The 12,775-nt window shown below is 43.2% G+C and overlaps 2 protein-coding genes across 7 annotated transcripts in view; both read right to left on the bottom strand.

The window, feature by feature from the left end:
* Positions 1-2,113: 2,113 nt before the first annotated feature.
* MLNR (motilin receptor) lies at positions 2,114-6,052 on the bottom strand. The gene is given in 6 exon segments (XM_027815884.2): positions 2,114-2,546; positions 4,406-4,452; positions 4,454-4,547; positions 4,550-4,815; positions 4,817-5,099; positions 6,046-6,052. Coding segments are annotated over 6 exon segments (1,014 nt in total). The 3' UTR covers positions 2,114-2,229.
* The window catches only part of FNDC3A (fibronectin type III domain containing 3A), a 127,069-nt gene continuing 119,654 nt past the window's right edge, over positions 5,361-12,775 (bottom strand). For all 6 annotated transcript variants that reach the window (XM_055701850.1, XM_055701851.1, XM_055701848.1 and 3 more), the window contains 3 exons: positions 11,833-11,999; positions 11,064-11,191; positions 5,361-7,856 (listed from right to left, as the gene is read on the bottom strand). In XM_055701850.1, coding sequence (XP_055557825.1) covers positions 7,542-7,856; positions 11,064-11,191; positions 11,833-11,999 — 610 coding nt within the window. In that variant the 3' untranslated portion in view covers positions 5,361-7,541. The remainder of the gene's footprint in view (positions 7,857-11,063; positions 11,192-11,832; positions 12,000-12,775) is intronic.

Raw genomic sequence — 12,775 nt, forward strand, 5'->3', positions numbered from 1 at the left:
TTTCGTTGTGGATTAAGCATGACTTATGCCTCCACATGTGCCAGGGTGACCAAATTTCTTGGCTTAAATTTTCTTCACAGCACTTTAGGGGCTCAGTTCTTGCCCACTTAATTGAGGTGTATCTATTACCTTTTGACTCTCTCACAATCATATAAATAACCTATTGCATTTAAACTTGTCTGAGAAATTGGCTGAGAGCTTCTCACATTTTTGCTGTGCTCGGGGGATGTTTCATCGCTCTCCGAGGATTCCCCAGAGGGTCCATGGAGTCTCAGAGCATCTTTCCTAAAACTATGTTCTGCCCGGTTATTTCTTGATGTATCTCAAAGTACAATCATTGAAGAAGTGGTAACCCAGAGTTACAGGGTGTCCTATAGTCAGGACGACTTTCCCCGTGAGGCCAGACAGCCCTTCTTTGAGGAAGTGAGGGAAGCCATGAGACCCTTGTCTGTCATTGGGGCTGGTGAGTTCAGCTGTGCTGGCTGGGAGGGAAAGGAGACTGAGGGCCTCTGAGCCTTGGGTACCTCAGGATGCTCCAGCTGGCTTCTCACAGCATGAGAGCACGAGGTGAGACCTCCCCATGCAGCAGCCGGCAGCTGGGATGCTAAGATTCAGCCTCTGCTGGACAATAACCTTGTGGGTATGTCCCTTGCTGCACCCAGGGGATGTGCTGGGGCTTGAGGGTGGCTGTGGGGTGGGGCAAGGAGACGCACAGCTGGTTGTCCACTGGGGAGATCCTAGAGTGAGATCTGTTTAATTTCTTTTTAGAAAGAAAAATGGGTCCAACGAGTCAAAGTGAGTGACACCGAGAGTTAAACCCAACAGGTTATATTGAGGGAGGCAAATCTGCTCCCAGGAGGAGTCCTGAGTCTGTGCTCCTTAGTGCTCTGTGCTGAGACCTTCTGGTGACAGAAAAGGTGGAAGCCCTTGCTTGAGACCATCTGAGTCGAAGGGACTTTGCATGCTGGCCCAGAGTTTGCTTTGAAGTGTCGCGGGGAAAGGGAAGACACTGAATTTCATCTGCTGGTGACAGCCAGTGTGGCTTCACTAAGGGCAAATTGTGCCTGACAGATCTGGTGGTTTTCTGTGATGGGGTTGCAGCGTTGATGGTAACCAAAGACAGGTGCAGACATACCACCAGTGATGCTCCTGTGAGTCACAGTCCCACTTCATTGATTCTGGTCCAGATTTATATCGCTAGAGCCAGGAAGGCAACAGGTAAAATGCACAGGTGAAATGGCCCTCTGGAGAAACCGATACTGCAGCTCCTTCTAGCTCTTTCTCACAACAAGGCTCCTTCCTAAATCATATAGTTTAAGTTTGTATTTAAAGTCCTTGGAGCGAAGGTAGTGAACTGGTTTTTGACTCTCAGTGCAGTAAGTCCTGGGTGCAGTCCAGCATGTTCAGTGATGGGGCTTGTTTGTGGCGAGATTGTTAACTTGGTGTATTATTTGTAAGTGCAGTACATAACGTAACGCAGTGGAGACATACCGCTAACATTTACCAGACACTGTGGGTCTATCACGAGGAAGTGATCAGGATTATCTAAACTCTTACAGATACAGGGGATTGGTTGCTAGTATATAAATAAGAGAACTTACTTGATTGCGTGGGTCGGACCAAAAGGATTAAGCCCAGAGGCTGCTGCACGGAGGATGCCCTTTCCCAAGGGAAGAGTCAGTGCCACTACCTGGGAAACTTCCCCTTCGTGATGACAAGACCAGGTACTAAAAATATATGCTCCCTTCTTACAAGGATGTTCCAGGTTGCGGGTGAGTTCTTTTGCATCCATCTCCTTACAAGGCTGTGTTTTGTAAAATCTTGTTTATAAGAAAACCATTTTAAAATGCAAGGGCTGTCCGAGAGTTTTACCCATTACTGCACCTAAGGAGAGCAGCTACCTCAAACTCCCTCCTCTTTTGGGGTCCTTGATGTTATGATTTGTAGAAAATACCAGAAACTGCACAGAACACATGTGATCAATGACATGTAATAAACTGAAACCACAGTTTTACTGGCAACTTAATCCAGCTTTTCCTGCTGAGTTATCTTTCATGAGTTGTGCATCATTCTCACTGCTTTATGGTCCCTGCTTGCTCTGTTAACAAAAATACAAGTGGTTACAAAATACCACATGCCCTGACAAACTGTCCATCCTTTTGTGACTCTCCTGTGAAAAGCAAGTTCCCTTCCCTTGCAGAGAATGCTGGAAAAGTGTGGGGCGCAGTCTCAGAAGCTGGTTGCGTACTCATTTCTTGTGCTAGTGCTACTCTCTGTGCAGCCACCAGTGTCTTTTGTTACCATGAAAGCCCTTTCCACAGCTTGGTGTGGCAATGGCAGCTTGTGGGCTGCTGCCCTATACTTCTTTGAAGTGAGGTTGTAGAGGATAGGGTTGATGGATGTGCTCAGGTGAAAAAGCTGCAAGGCAAATATATTAAAGTACTGGGAGAACAGCATCATCCTGGTGCCCTGGGTATTTATAAATATGATCCTGCCACTGTGGAAAGGCAATCAGCAAATTACAAAGGCCAGAACCACCACCACAGCTATAAGACAAAATAACACATGCAATAGTTAAGGAGTGAGTTAACTTTTCAACCATCCAGTAATCTAAATTTTACATGGCTGATTTTGCAGGTTCTTCTAACTGGTACAAATGTTACATAGAAATCATGGTTTTCCAACAATTTGGTGCCATTAAAATGGGAATAGCATGAAGTCTGATCGTTAGTCTTTGAATTAAAAGATAACTGCTAAAATCTTCAGCCAAACTGTGAGATGAGTTTTCTGAGAAAAATGTAAACAACTGACAGTGGTATCACATCCGTGGAATAGCATCAGGCACAACAAAGATTCCCTTCAGCAATGTCTGTAATGCTGTGCATGTGGTATGAAAATGAAAGAAGAAAAAGATGTGTTTTTATGGGAGCACACAGCAGCTCCATTCGCTACAGAGTTGTTCTTTAGCATATCTACGTTAATGAAAAAGACTAGTCTAAATGCTGAACATGTCGCCTGAGCTCCCACTGAATTAGCACTGCTGTAATGGGGTGGTTGCTAACGTAAAGCATTGCAGTGCTGTTGGTCTATTAATTTTTTTCCACTGAAGGTCTTACATGTATCCCCAGTCACTGCTGGAGACAGATGTTTGACTGGACAATCTCCAGCCTGAGGCACTCCAGCTGTTCTTGTAGTCTGGTGCATTTTAGCACATACAAACAAATCCAAATACAAACACTCTTGCAATGGCAACATAGCAGAGGCAGATGAGGAACAATAAAATAAGCGTATTACTGTATCCATCTTTTAATTATTTTTATTTATAAATGCACACAAGTAAAACAAATGATCATTTATGGAGCATCCCTTAAAGTTTAAACAAAAGGGATATAGCCAAAGCAAGTTTATGCCTGAAATACATCACGTGCATAGAGCTGCTGGCTCTGTTAGGGGGAACTGGGCTGGTTCAGTGGATTCTGAGGGGATCGTGGATGGGTGTTTCTGTTGGAAACCCTCCTGCCTACTCCAATGTAAATACCCTCCTCAAGTAAGTTAGCAAAATGTACTCTCCCAGGCTTATTAGTTTCTTCTCTTTGTGCTATGCTGTTTCCATTCAGCTGATTACATCCTTGGTAAAAGAAGTAGGAAAAACCCCAAATGACCAGGGCATTTTGTTTTATGCTTATTAATCAATAGTTGGATTTCTTTTTTCTTTCCTTTTTTCTTTCCTTTTTTTTTTTCCTTCAGATCAGTGACTACAAACTTCAGTGCCCTGGGGCAGATGTAATCTCTAACTTTCCAGAGCCTGACACTAGGCTAGTGAACATAGAAGTCAGAAAAATGAACTGAAACCGAACAGCATCCTACCTCAGCCAGAAGCACTTTGGTGTTACAGGATTTGTCTGCAAATGGCTCGGAAGGGTTGAGCTGCCGTTCCTCAGCCTGCTTGGGCAACCAGGGGGTTTAGCCCTAGGAGAGCTACCTAAGACTGCTAAGGAAATCAAACTTATTTTTCAGAAGCACAAATTTACTACCCAGAGGTGTTGCTGCCCACTGGAAGAGACCACTGATATTACCCCACTTTTTCTGAAGTTGCAGACTCCCTTGTACTCAGTTCTGCCCGGCAAAATTCAGGAAAAGGGCATTTCTACAGAAGGCAGTCGTGCTGCTGGCTGCGCAGTGCTGCACCAGGGGACGTCTCAGCTGTGAGAGTCAAATCCCGGCCACAGCAGCGGCAGGGAGCACCGGAGGGCTCGGTGGTGTGGCTGCGATAGTCCCCGTGTGCTACCCCTACCCCAGCCGGGAGCTGCGGGCACTTCAGCGCTGGTCCTGGCCCCAGCCGTGGCTCCCCAGCCCTGGTCCTGGCCCCAGCCACGGCTTGAGGGGGGATGGAGGAGGGACTCACCCACCACCTTGACCATCTGGCGGTGCCCCTTCTTCCGGAGGACGCTGCAGGTGGGTGTTCCTCTGCCACAGCTCCAGGCTGATGAAGCTGTACATGTTGAGACAGATCATGGCCAGGATGAAGTAGGAGGTGGTGACCCAAACATGGTGGCCAGCAGGCCTGACTCCAGGGCCTGCAGGGTGGGCTTGCACTCGCGGCTGAAGTTGTTGTCAGGCTGCTCCATGCTGACCGGGAAGGGTCTGGCGGAGAGAAGGTGGAAGGCCCAGAGGATGCTGATGGCAGCCTTCACCTGGCGCTTGGTGACAACCACACTGGCCTTGAGGGGGAGGCAGGGAGCTGTCCCTGGTGAGGTGATGTGGAGGGCGGTGCAGCAGGTGCAGCCCTCGCTGAGGCAGTGGGAGGTGGCACAGGTCAAAGGGCAGCGGCAGGAGGATGAGGAGGTCTGAGGCAGCCACGCTGCCCAGGCACAGGTTGGTGGTGGTCTTCATGTAGCAGTAGCTGCAGCTGACCAGCACCATCAGGACACTGCCCACCACGCTGACTGCACAGAGTGCCAGGCAGGCGGCTGTGACAGGGACAAGTGCCCACAGTGGCAGCGCCAGGCACAGCCGCTCATTGCAGGGCAGCAGTGGCCACAGCTCGCCCCCGCTGCCACCCCACTGCCACCCTGGGTGGTGCCAGGGGACATGGCCGCCTCAGCCCCTGCAGCTGCCAGGCGGGACGCACCCCACCGGGCAGTGCTGCTGCCCCATCCCCATCCCCCCCCGAGGGGACAGCAGGGGTGGCTGTGCCCCACCTGGGCCACCAAGCCCACCCTGTGCCCCACAGGGTCCCCGCCACCAGCACCGCCGTGGCAAGGGAAGAGCTGTTTTGTCTGAGGCTCATTACTTACAAACTTGGCTGCTGTTGACGAAGTGTTGGTGCGGCACGCAGACAGGACGGACTGACCACCACAAAAAAGAATGATACTTTTATTTTCCACAGATTTTTAAAGATACTTTGCTACATAGTTTATGTATTTTCTATCAGACTATACAGGTTCGTCTTCATGGAGTCCGACGTTGTACAATTGTAAAGTGATATGTTTGGTAGTGTATCTATAACGTTTTAAAAAGTTTAGAGTTTTTCTTTTTTTAATTTGTTTTTGGAATGTACAGTATATGAGGTAAAATTAAGATTACATTAAAAACTGTCTTCAATGCAGTAATATGCACTGAGGCTCAAATGGCAAATACACTATTAAATGACTATCAAAAATAGGAGCTCATTTGAATTTTACTATGAAAAACATAAGTCACTGCAGATTAACTGTAGTAACAAATCTTACCGTTTTAGACATTCAACCGTAAGAAATCTCTGGGCTGTTACACGCAACCTCATTTGCACTGCCAAACATGGCACTTTTAAGAAGGTTCTAGAAAACATCAGTTATCGCGGTATCCTGCGGGAAGGTATCAGCCTATACGTACAAATGACAAATTCAAAATAAAATGTAAACATACAGTACATTTTAAAGACAGATCGTTCTCACCACGTGGAGGCCAAGTTCTTTGCCATTTCTTTTTTTTTTTTTTAAAAAACCAAACAAAACTCGGCAACGTTATTCTACAGCACAGATCATTGGACGTATAAACAAGTACGATACATGCCCGTTCTAATATAAGAGAAATTCTTCAGAGATCTTCAAAGCACAAGACAGAGGTTCCTTTTTTTATTATTATTAAGACTGACAGAAGTGTTTAATACCATTAAAAATGCTAAACTGAACACAACTAGAAGTCATTAATGATCCACTATCTTGTAACTCAAATAAATTAAAAATAGCTAATTACAAAGTGTATAACAAATAACGTAAGTGTGATGAGACAAGGATTTTTTTTTTTTTTTTTTTTTTTTTTTTAAAGATAGTTTCACTACAAGCTTTGTGTCACTGGCAATCGTTGACATCCAGCAAGATGTTCAATGGGATACTTGAAAAATTCAGTCTGGTCATTCAGTAACTCACAAATGCAAGCTCACAAAACATTGATGAGTTATGCAATTGCAAAGTGCTCTAATGCAACATTAACCACATGCAATCAACAATTTGGTACAGTATCCAAAGAGACATTACATTAAACATTAGGATCTCAAGAAAAAAGCAGCTTTAAGTTTTCTGGTGCAAATTACTACACTTCGTCTTTGATTTGGTGCCCCAAAGAAAGAAAGACAGAAAAACGAAAAAAAGGCAGTGCTTGATTCTGGTGGATATGGCAAGTGAATGTTGGGGAAACAACAAAAATTCAGTCATGAATTTTATCTCAAAAACCTATTAACTAGCCGAAATCAGGGGGCACAGACATCTGTATAAACTGCATCCAATGAAAGGTCAAGTTCGGAAATGTGTTTTTTCAATTTAAATAATAAGTCTAAGAAGTTCTGTCATACTCTCCCCTTCTATGTTCGTTAAGAAGTGAAAGAGGCCATTTTTCTAAGTAAACATCAAATCCTGGGGGTAAGATAAACCACTTGTGCCATCCCCTTGCAGTCTTTCGAAAACATCTACTTGCAGTGAAGAACTCCACATTTATCAGATAAGAAGCTTCCTTCATGCATACTCTTCCATCCAGTTTATTATTTGCTGCCTGAGAAAAGCCCCTTCTGTTTTTCAGCATAGATCCTGCTTCCCAAATAATTAAGACAAATGAGGAGGTAGAAATACAGCGCTAAATTGCTTTCACAGCATCAGATTAATATTGTATACAGCACAAGTTTGTTAGTGTAAGTTTTAAATGCGATCTACACATTCTTCCCTGTTATGGTAGCAACCCTTAAAAGCATGGGCCAGGAAACCATTTTTACACTCTTATTTACTGGTCAAACCCTTTTCAGGAAACATTGCTTGCCTGCCCTATATAGAGTTTGTACTGCAAGAAGGCATATTAAAGAAAAGATTGTATCTCTGTGGCTTGCGTTCTAGTAACACGTGCCAGCCTATACCTACCAGTAAGCATTTTCAAGTGGCTGAAAAGGTCTGCATCAGTCCCAATGCCGGTGCTAAATGCCTGTTTTTCGTAAAAGCAAGAGAACAGAATTACTTTTAGATTATGGGAAAGTAAAATGTAATGGGCAGCATTCTAAAATAAATCTCTTTTCTTCATTTTATTACAAAGTACTGAATGATAACAGCAATCAGAATGGAAAAGATAGCAAAAAGTGCAAGGATGACAGCAGCACACACTTGGTCGCTCTGCGACCACTGTGTCCTTGTGGTTTGCACAGTGTCCTTGTTGGTGCTTGCCGGCGGTTCAGTCCTCTGAGAGATGAATAGCACTGGTGCACTGTAGGGGCCTACCAGGTCCTGATGGCCGACTGGCTCTTGGCACTGTCGAATGGCACATGCGCGGAAACGGTATTCACAGTTCAGCTGGAGGCCTGTGTAGCGGAACGACCAGTCCGGACCCTTATAAATCTGGCAATAAAGGGGAGGCAGGGGAGGAGAAAAAGAAAAAAAAAAAAAAAAAAAAAAAAAAAGAGAGACAGACATTCAGTACAAATGTCCTACATACACATATGTATCTCAGTACGGTTCTGTTTATGGTGAAGGTAACTGTAAAAAGGACGACTCCTCACCAGTGTTCTCACTCACGCAATGAGAAGTGGACAAAGAGCTCACAAACTCAATTTAAATGCCAGATAAAGTCTCCAGTTCTTTTGGTGAAACACAGGAAAGAACTACTGCAGGAGCGGGCTGGAAACTAGGACCATGCGTGGCAATCAGTTAGCTGAGGGGAATGTGCTCGAGCTTGTCTAGACAACAATTAACATGATGAGGCATGTCTGCAGAGCACAGGGGAGCGGGAGACGGATGGCGCCAAGGATGGCACCAAGGAAAGGTAACACCTTGCTGTTAATTGATGGTAATTAACCACCAATCAGGGATTGCCTAGTATGCAATGCTTAGCTTCAAGAACCAATCTGTTTAAAATGCGCAGCTTCTGAAAGTGTATATAAACTCGTGCTTCTGTACAATAAATTGACATTTGCTTGCATCAAGCTGCGTCCCGTCTCTTCATTCGCCGCAAACTACAAGTGCTTTTATGGCATAACGAGTACACACCAAATAACCTCTGTCAGAAGCCCCAGTGTTGAGGTGTTTTAGTGACCACTTAACGATGTGACTACTACACCATGGGATGTAACATACAATATCGTTATCACAGAATTTTAGGTAATCAGCTCTGTATAGAGCTACTCCATTAAGTCTAATCCATTCCAACACACTCTGTTGTAGTTAAGATACTGTGTGTTTTAAATACTATAATTTATCCCAATAAACACTGTATCAGGAAAGCCACAAGTCCTCTCTGTGAGTCTTAATTTCATCAGATCCGAAGACACAGATGACTTCTTAGGGTGCTCTCCAAGGGTCTCTCTGCTGGCTGGTTGAGTTCAAAACTCTTCAGCATGGAGTGCCGAATTCAGTGAAATCTAAATGCTGGTTTCTCAAATTAATTAATTTGCAGCTACATAAAGGTCCTGTAAGAGCCAACAAAATCCCATGCAGGTGCAATTTCCTGTTTATAGGTATACCGATAGGTACTGAGCTATTAGGTGGGTAGCAAAATACAATTTGATTTCTCTCTTTAAACCACTTCACCTATTCTCCTGACACCCCATTATCTGGATTCGCTTTATTTGATTGGTAGCAGGATACAGAAATCCCACATCGTGCAGAAGCATTCCCTATGGTTATCATACTGTTAGAGTGCATTTCACAAATGCAAGCTACCAACTGCTACAATGAAAGAGGCAGGAGATCGCTTCCAGTTCTGTTGTTTGACGAGCTCTTGCTGTGCTTGTGGCTACTTGTAAGACCTAGAAAGTCCTCTGGCAGCCAGGCAGCTGAGCTTTGCTGGAATCTACAACTCGGAGACTTTTCTTTCTCTCAAGAAAGTTTTCCCACACTGACACAGGGCAAATCCTCACAAGCGTAGCCTCCTCAAAATTCTGCTAATTTGTATCATGCATTTGGTCGCCATCAAACAGGCCACAGACAAACATCCTACTGTAGCTACAGCTACTCCAGCTGGCATGGGTTGCTGCCCTCAGCTGCTTGTCCCCAGTGCCTTGCCAGAAGCTGCCTTCCCCTCAAATCTGTTTGCTGGGGTATTTATACAGTTGCTTACTAACATCTTCGAGAATGTATATAGCTGATGTATATCGCTCAACAGCAGGTTACTAACTTACTTTGTCTGAAGCATGAAGGGACCAATGACATGAGCAACTTGGCTGACTGATCAGGGAGAAGGAGGAGAGTGAAGTTTTGCAACGGAAATGGTAGTAAACAGCTTCGAGTGGACTTCCAGGCAGTTTACCTTTTGTCCGCATCAGAGAAAACTGTCACCATTGTGTCTAAGTATCTTAGACCGTTCCCATGGTGTTTACTTCTTGACTGTTACAATTTTAATTTTTGCAAACTAATCTTCTCATTTTATTTCAATTTACTGTGCTGAACTGCTCTGGAGACGCAAAAGGAATCACGCACCTCAGTCTACTTTGTTTTTTCCAGGCTTAAAGTGTAACCTTTATTTTCTTGTCCAGCTCCTTTAGCAATGCACATTGGTAATCAAAGTGTGATTTGACTCCATATCTAGAAGCAATGCTTGACCATGCCCTACTTATATATTTAATGTTGCATTTACAATTTTCAAGTTACAATTAAAGAATGTTCACATAGCAAGGTAATGAACACCTTGGATTATGGTTCACCTTTCACTGAAAAATTTAGCAAATGGACATAACAAACACAGCACAACACTGAAAGTTTGAATTATGAAACTATTAAGGCCTATAATCTACCAAAGCATAGGCAAAACTTATTTAATATTGACCTACAATAAAATTATAATATACCAGAATTAATTGTGTTTCCTTTCTGGAAGGAAACCTGCTTACTTAATAGTGTGAAACAGAGCTTCCAAGGGGCTAATTTCATGTCAATTACCAGACTGTTTATAGGGAAGCAAAATTAGCACTGCACATCCTCTTATAAATGCACACTAATTTGTAGCTTGGCGTTTTGAACTGCATGTTTAGATAATCAAACCTGAAATTAAAACACGCTCTCAACTGCTCACCTCTTGTTGTTAAACTGAAATGGTCCTATGGTAAAAAACTAATTGCTGAATTACATTTAAAAAGTTTCTCTACACCTGAATGTCCACCTTGCATAAGTAGGAGGTCCTTCCTATCTGCAGTTCTCTGTGCAGGAGTATGACTTTGATAAAATCAAAGCTTTTACAATATTGTTCACTGCCATCAACCAGCTGAGTGCAAAGAGAATCCTTTGTTCTTTTCCTTGCAAGTCTCAATTCTGTACCATTGGGTGGATGTTTCCTTTTTGCCAGTTCTTCCCATTAGCGGACAATTTCCTCACCACTTGAGGGATCAAGCTGTATCTAGTAAAGATCACTGTAGGACAGAGAGCCTGCAACTTACTGCAGTAAGTATTTCTATTAAATAAATCTCTTTTCTCTATGACAATGATTTTAGGAGATAATACCTTATATTATTTAGTAAAAAAAGTTAGCATACTGAAACACAATAATCTTTAATCTAAACTAGTTACCACAAATAACTAATCAAAGGAAAATACAGTAACTTAAAAACATCATACCTGTTTGAATTCTGAGTCTTTTCCCACCATGACCTGAAGACAGTAGATAACCGGATCACCCTTCATGGGCTGCAGAACCTCCCATGTGATTTCACAAGTGTGATCGTTTATTCTCTCTATCCTTGGTGCTGAAGGCAGAAAACACAGAAGTGACAGCTAGCTCAGCCTTCCCCATCACTTCATGCTATATTCTAACATCTTGTAAAATTCCGTATTCTTTCTGCTATTTTGTCTCAGAGAAACAAAAGATTCATTCAATTGTGTTCTTCCTACAAAATTTTCTGGAACAACAAATTCACATAGGTCTCTATTGCTAGTTTAGGTATCATCCAAGAGAAAGCAAGTAAAATTTGGTGACTGCAAGTGTATACTGTATGCCCGCCCGCCCCCACCCCCCAAAAAACCCCAAACCCCAAACCACCAACCACAAAACAAACCAACAACAAAAAGCTGCTATGTTTAAGATTATTCTAAACATGCTAGGGAGAATTTTCACCTCAAATTACCGTAACAGCCTGGTCACTCTCTCCTGGTAAGCAAGGATTCAAAGTACAAACCTTCTTATAACAAAGAATGAATCAACTCCAAGTCTCTCATTTTTGGAGCGAATATTTTAGGCTTTAGGCAATTACATGAAAGGAGCATTCCCTTACTATCCCTACCTGCACTTGGAAAAGGGGTTAGCATTCTAAATACCCCAAGTACAACACAATACCGAAAACAACCAGGCATCCCCCCACCCTCCAAAAGAAAGAAGCAGCACCTTTACCTTTCAGGGCAGCTGGAACAGATTTGGGAGTAGTGAAAACATATTCTTGAGAAAGGGGACCTTCACCAGCTTCATTACATGCCTGAATACAAAATTTGTATGACGTAGATTCACTCAGCCTTTGTACTTTGTATGTGTGACATGGTCCTCTGTATAAGGATACAAACCTGAAAATGGAAAGAGTAGCTTATTTTAAACACAGAAAAGGACTTCCAAAGTAGCTACAGAATTGTCTTGCAACCTATTCCCATAATTTCCCAGAATCTAAGGAGAAGTCCAGAAATACTTATTTCAGAGTTAAAACAATGTTCTGGCATTATTATAAAACAATAAACTCACTTTCCAGCACCGAATTTTTATTTCCTATGTCATCTCCTTTACACAGAGTGCTACGGATTGTGTCTTGGCAAAAATGATCCTAAGCATTTTCAGAAACCCTTCAGTGCTTGAAACAGAAATGGGAAAGGACAGCAGCCCTGTCTCTCAATGAGCTGCGTACACTGCTTCTTTTTGTGTGCTATGTACTCCTCCAACACCTTTAGCTTTTCAAAAATCAGGTACCTAGGTTTTAGCTTTTTGCAACACTACACCTAAGAAAGGGTCATGATCCAACTGCTCTTGTTCATCCTTGTCAGAGATGGGTGACTGATGAAGCTCACTCAAATCTGCACAGGAGGCCAGAGTCACAGTTGTAGCACAATCCAAGTCCCATTCTGAGAGCTTTGTAGACCGGCCACTTTCCTTCATGTTACAACTCTTACGAAGACTGATCTTGGCAGCTCTCATTTCATTTTCAGTTTTGGTATCCCCAGGACACAGCACAAGTTTTATCTCTTTCTGCAGGGGTTATCATCTACTTCAGCTTTTTCTTTTCTTTTAAATTTAATACAGGTACCTGCACATGTCCTAGTCTTTGGTAATGGCAATTAATTTCTTTCCAGTT

The sequence above is a fragment of the Falco cherrug genome, chromosome 2 (genome assembly GCF_023634085.1).
Source record: "Falco cherrug isolate bFalChe1 chromosome 2, bFalChe1.pri, whole genome shotgun sequence".
NCBI classification, from domain to species: Eukaryota; Metazoa; Chordata; class Aves; order Falconiformes; family Falconidae; genus Falco; species Falco cherrug.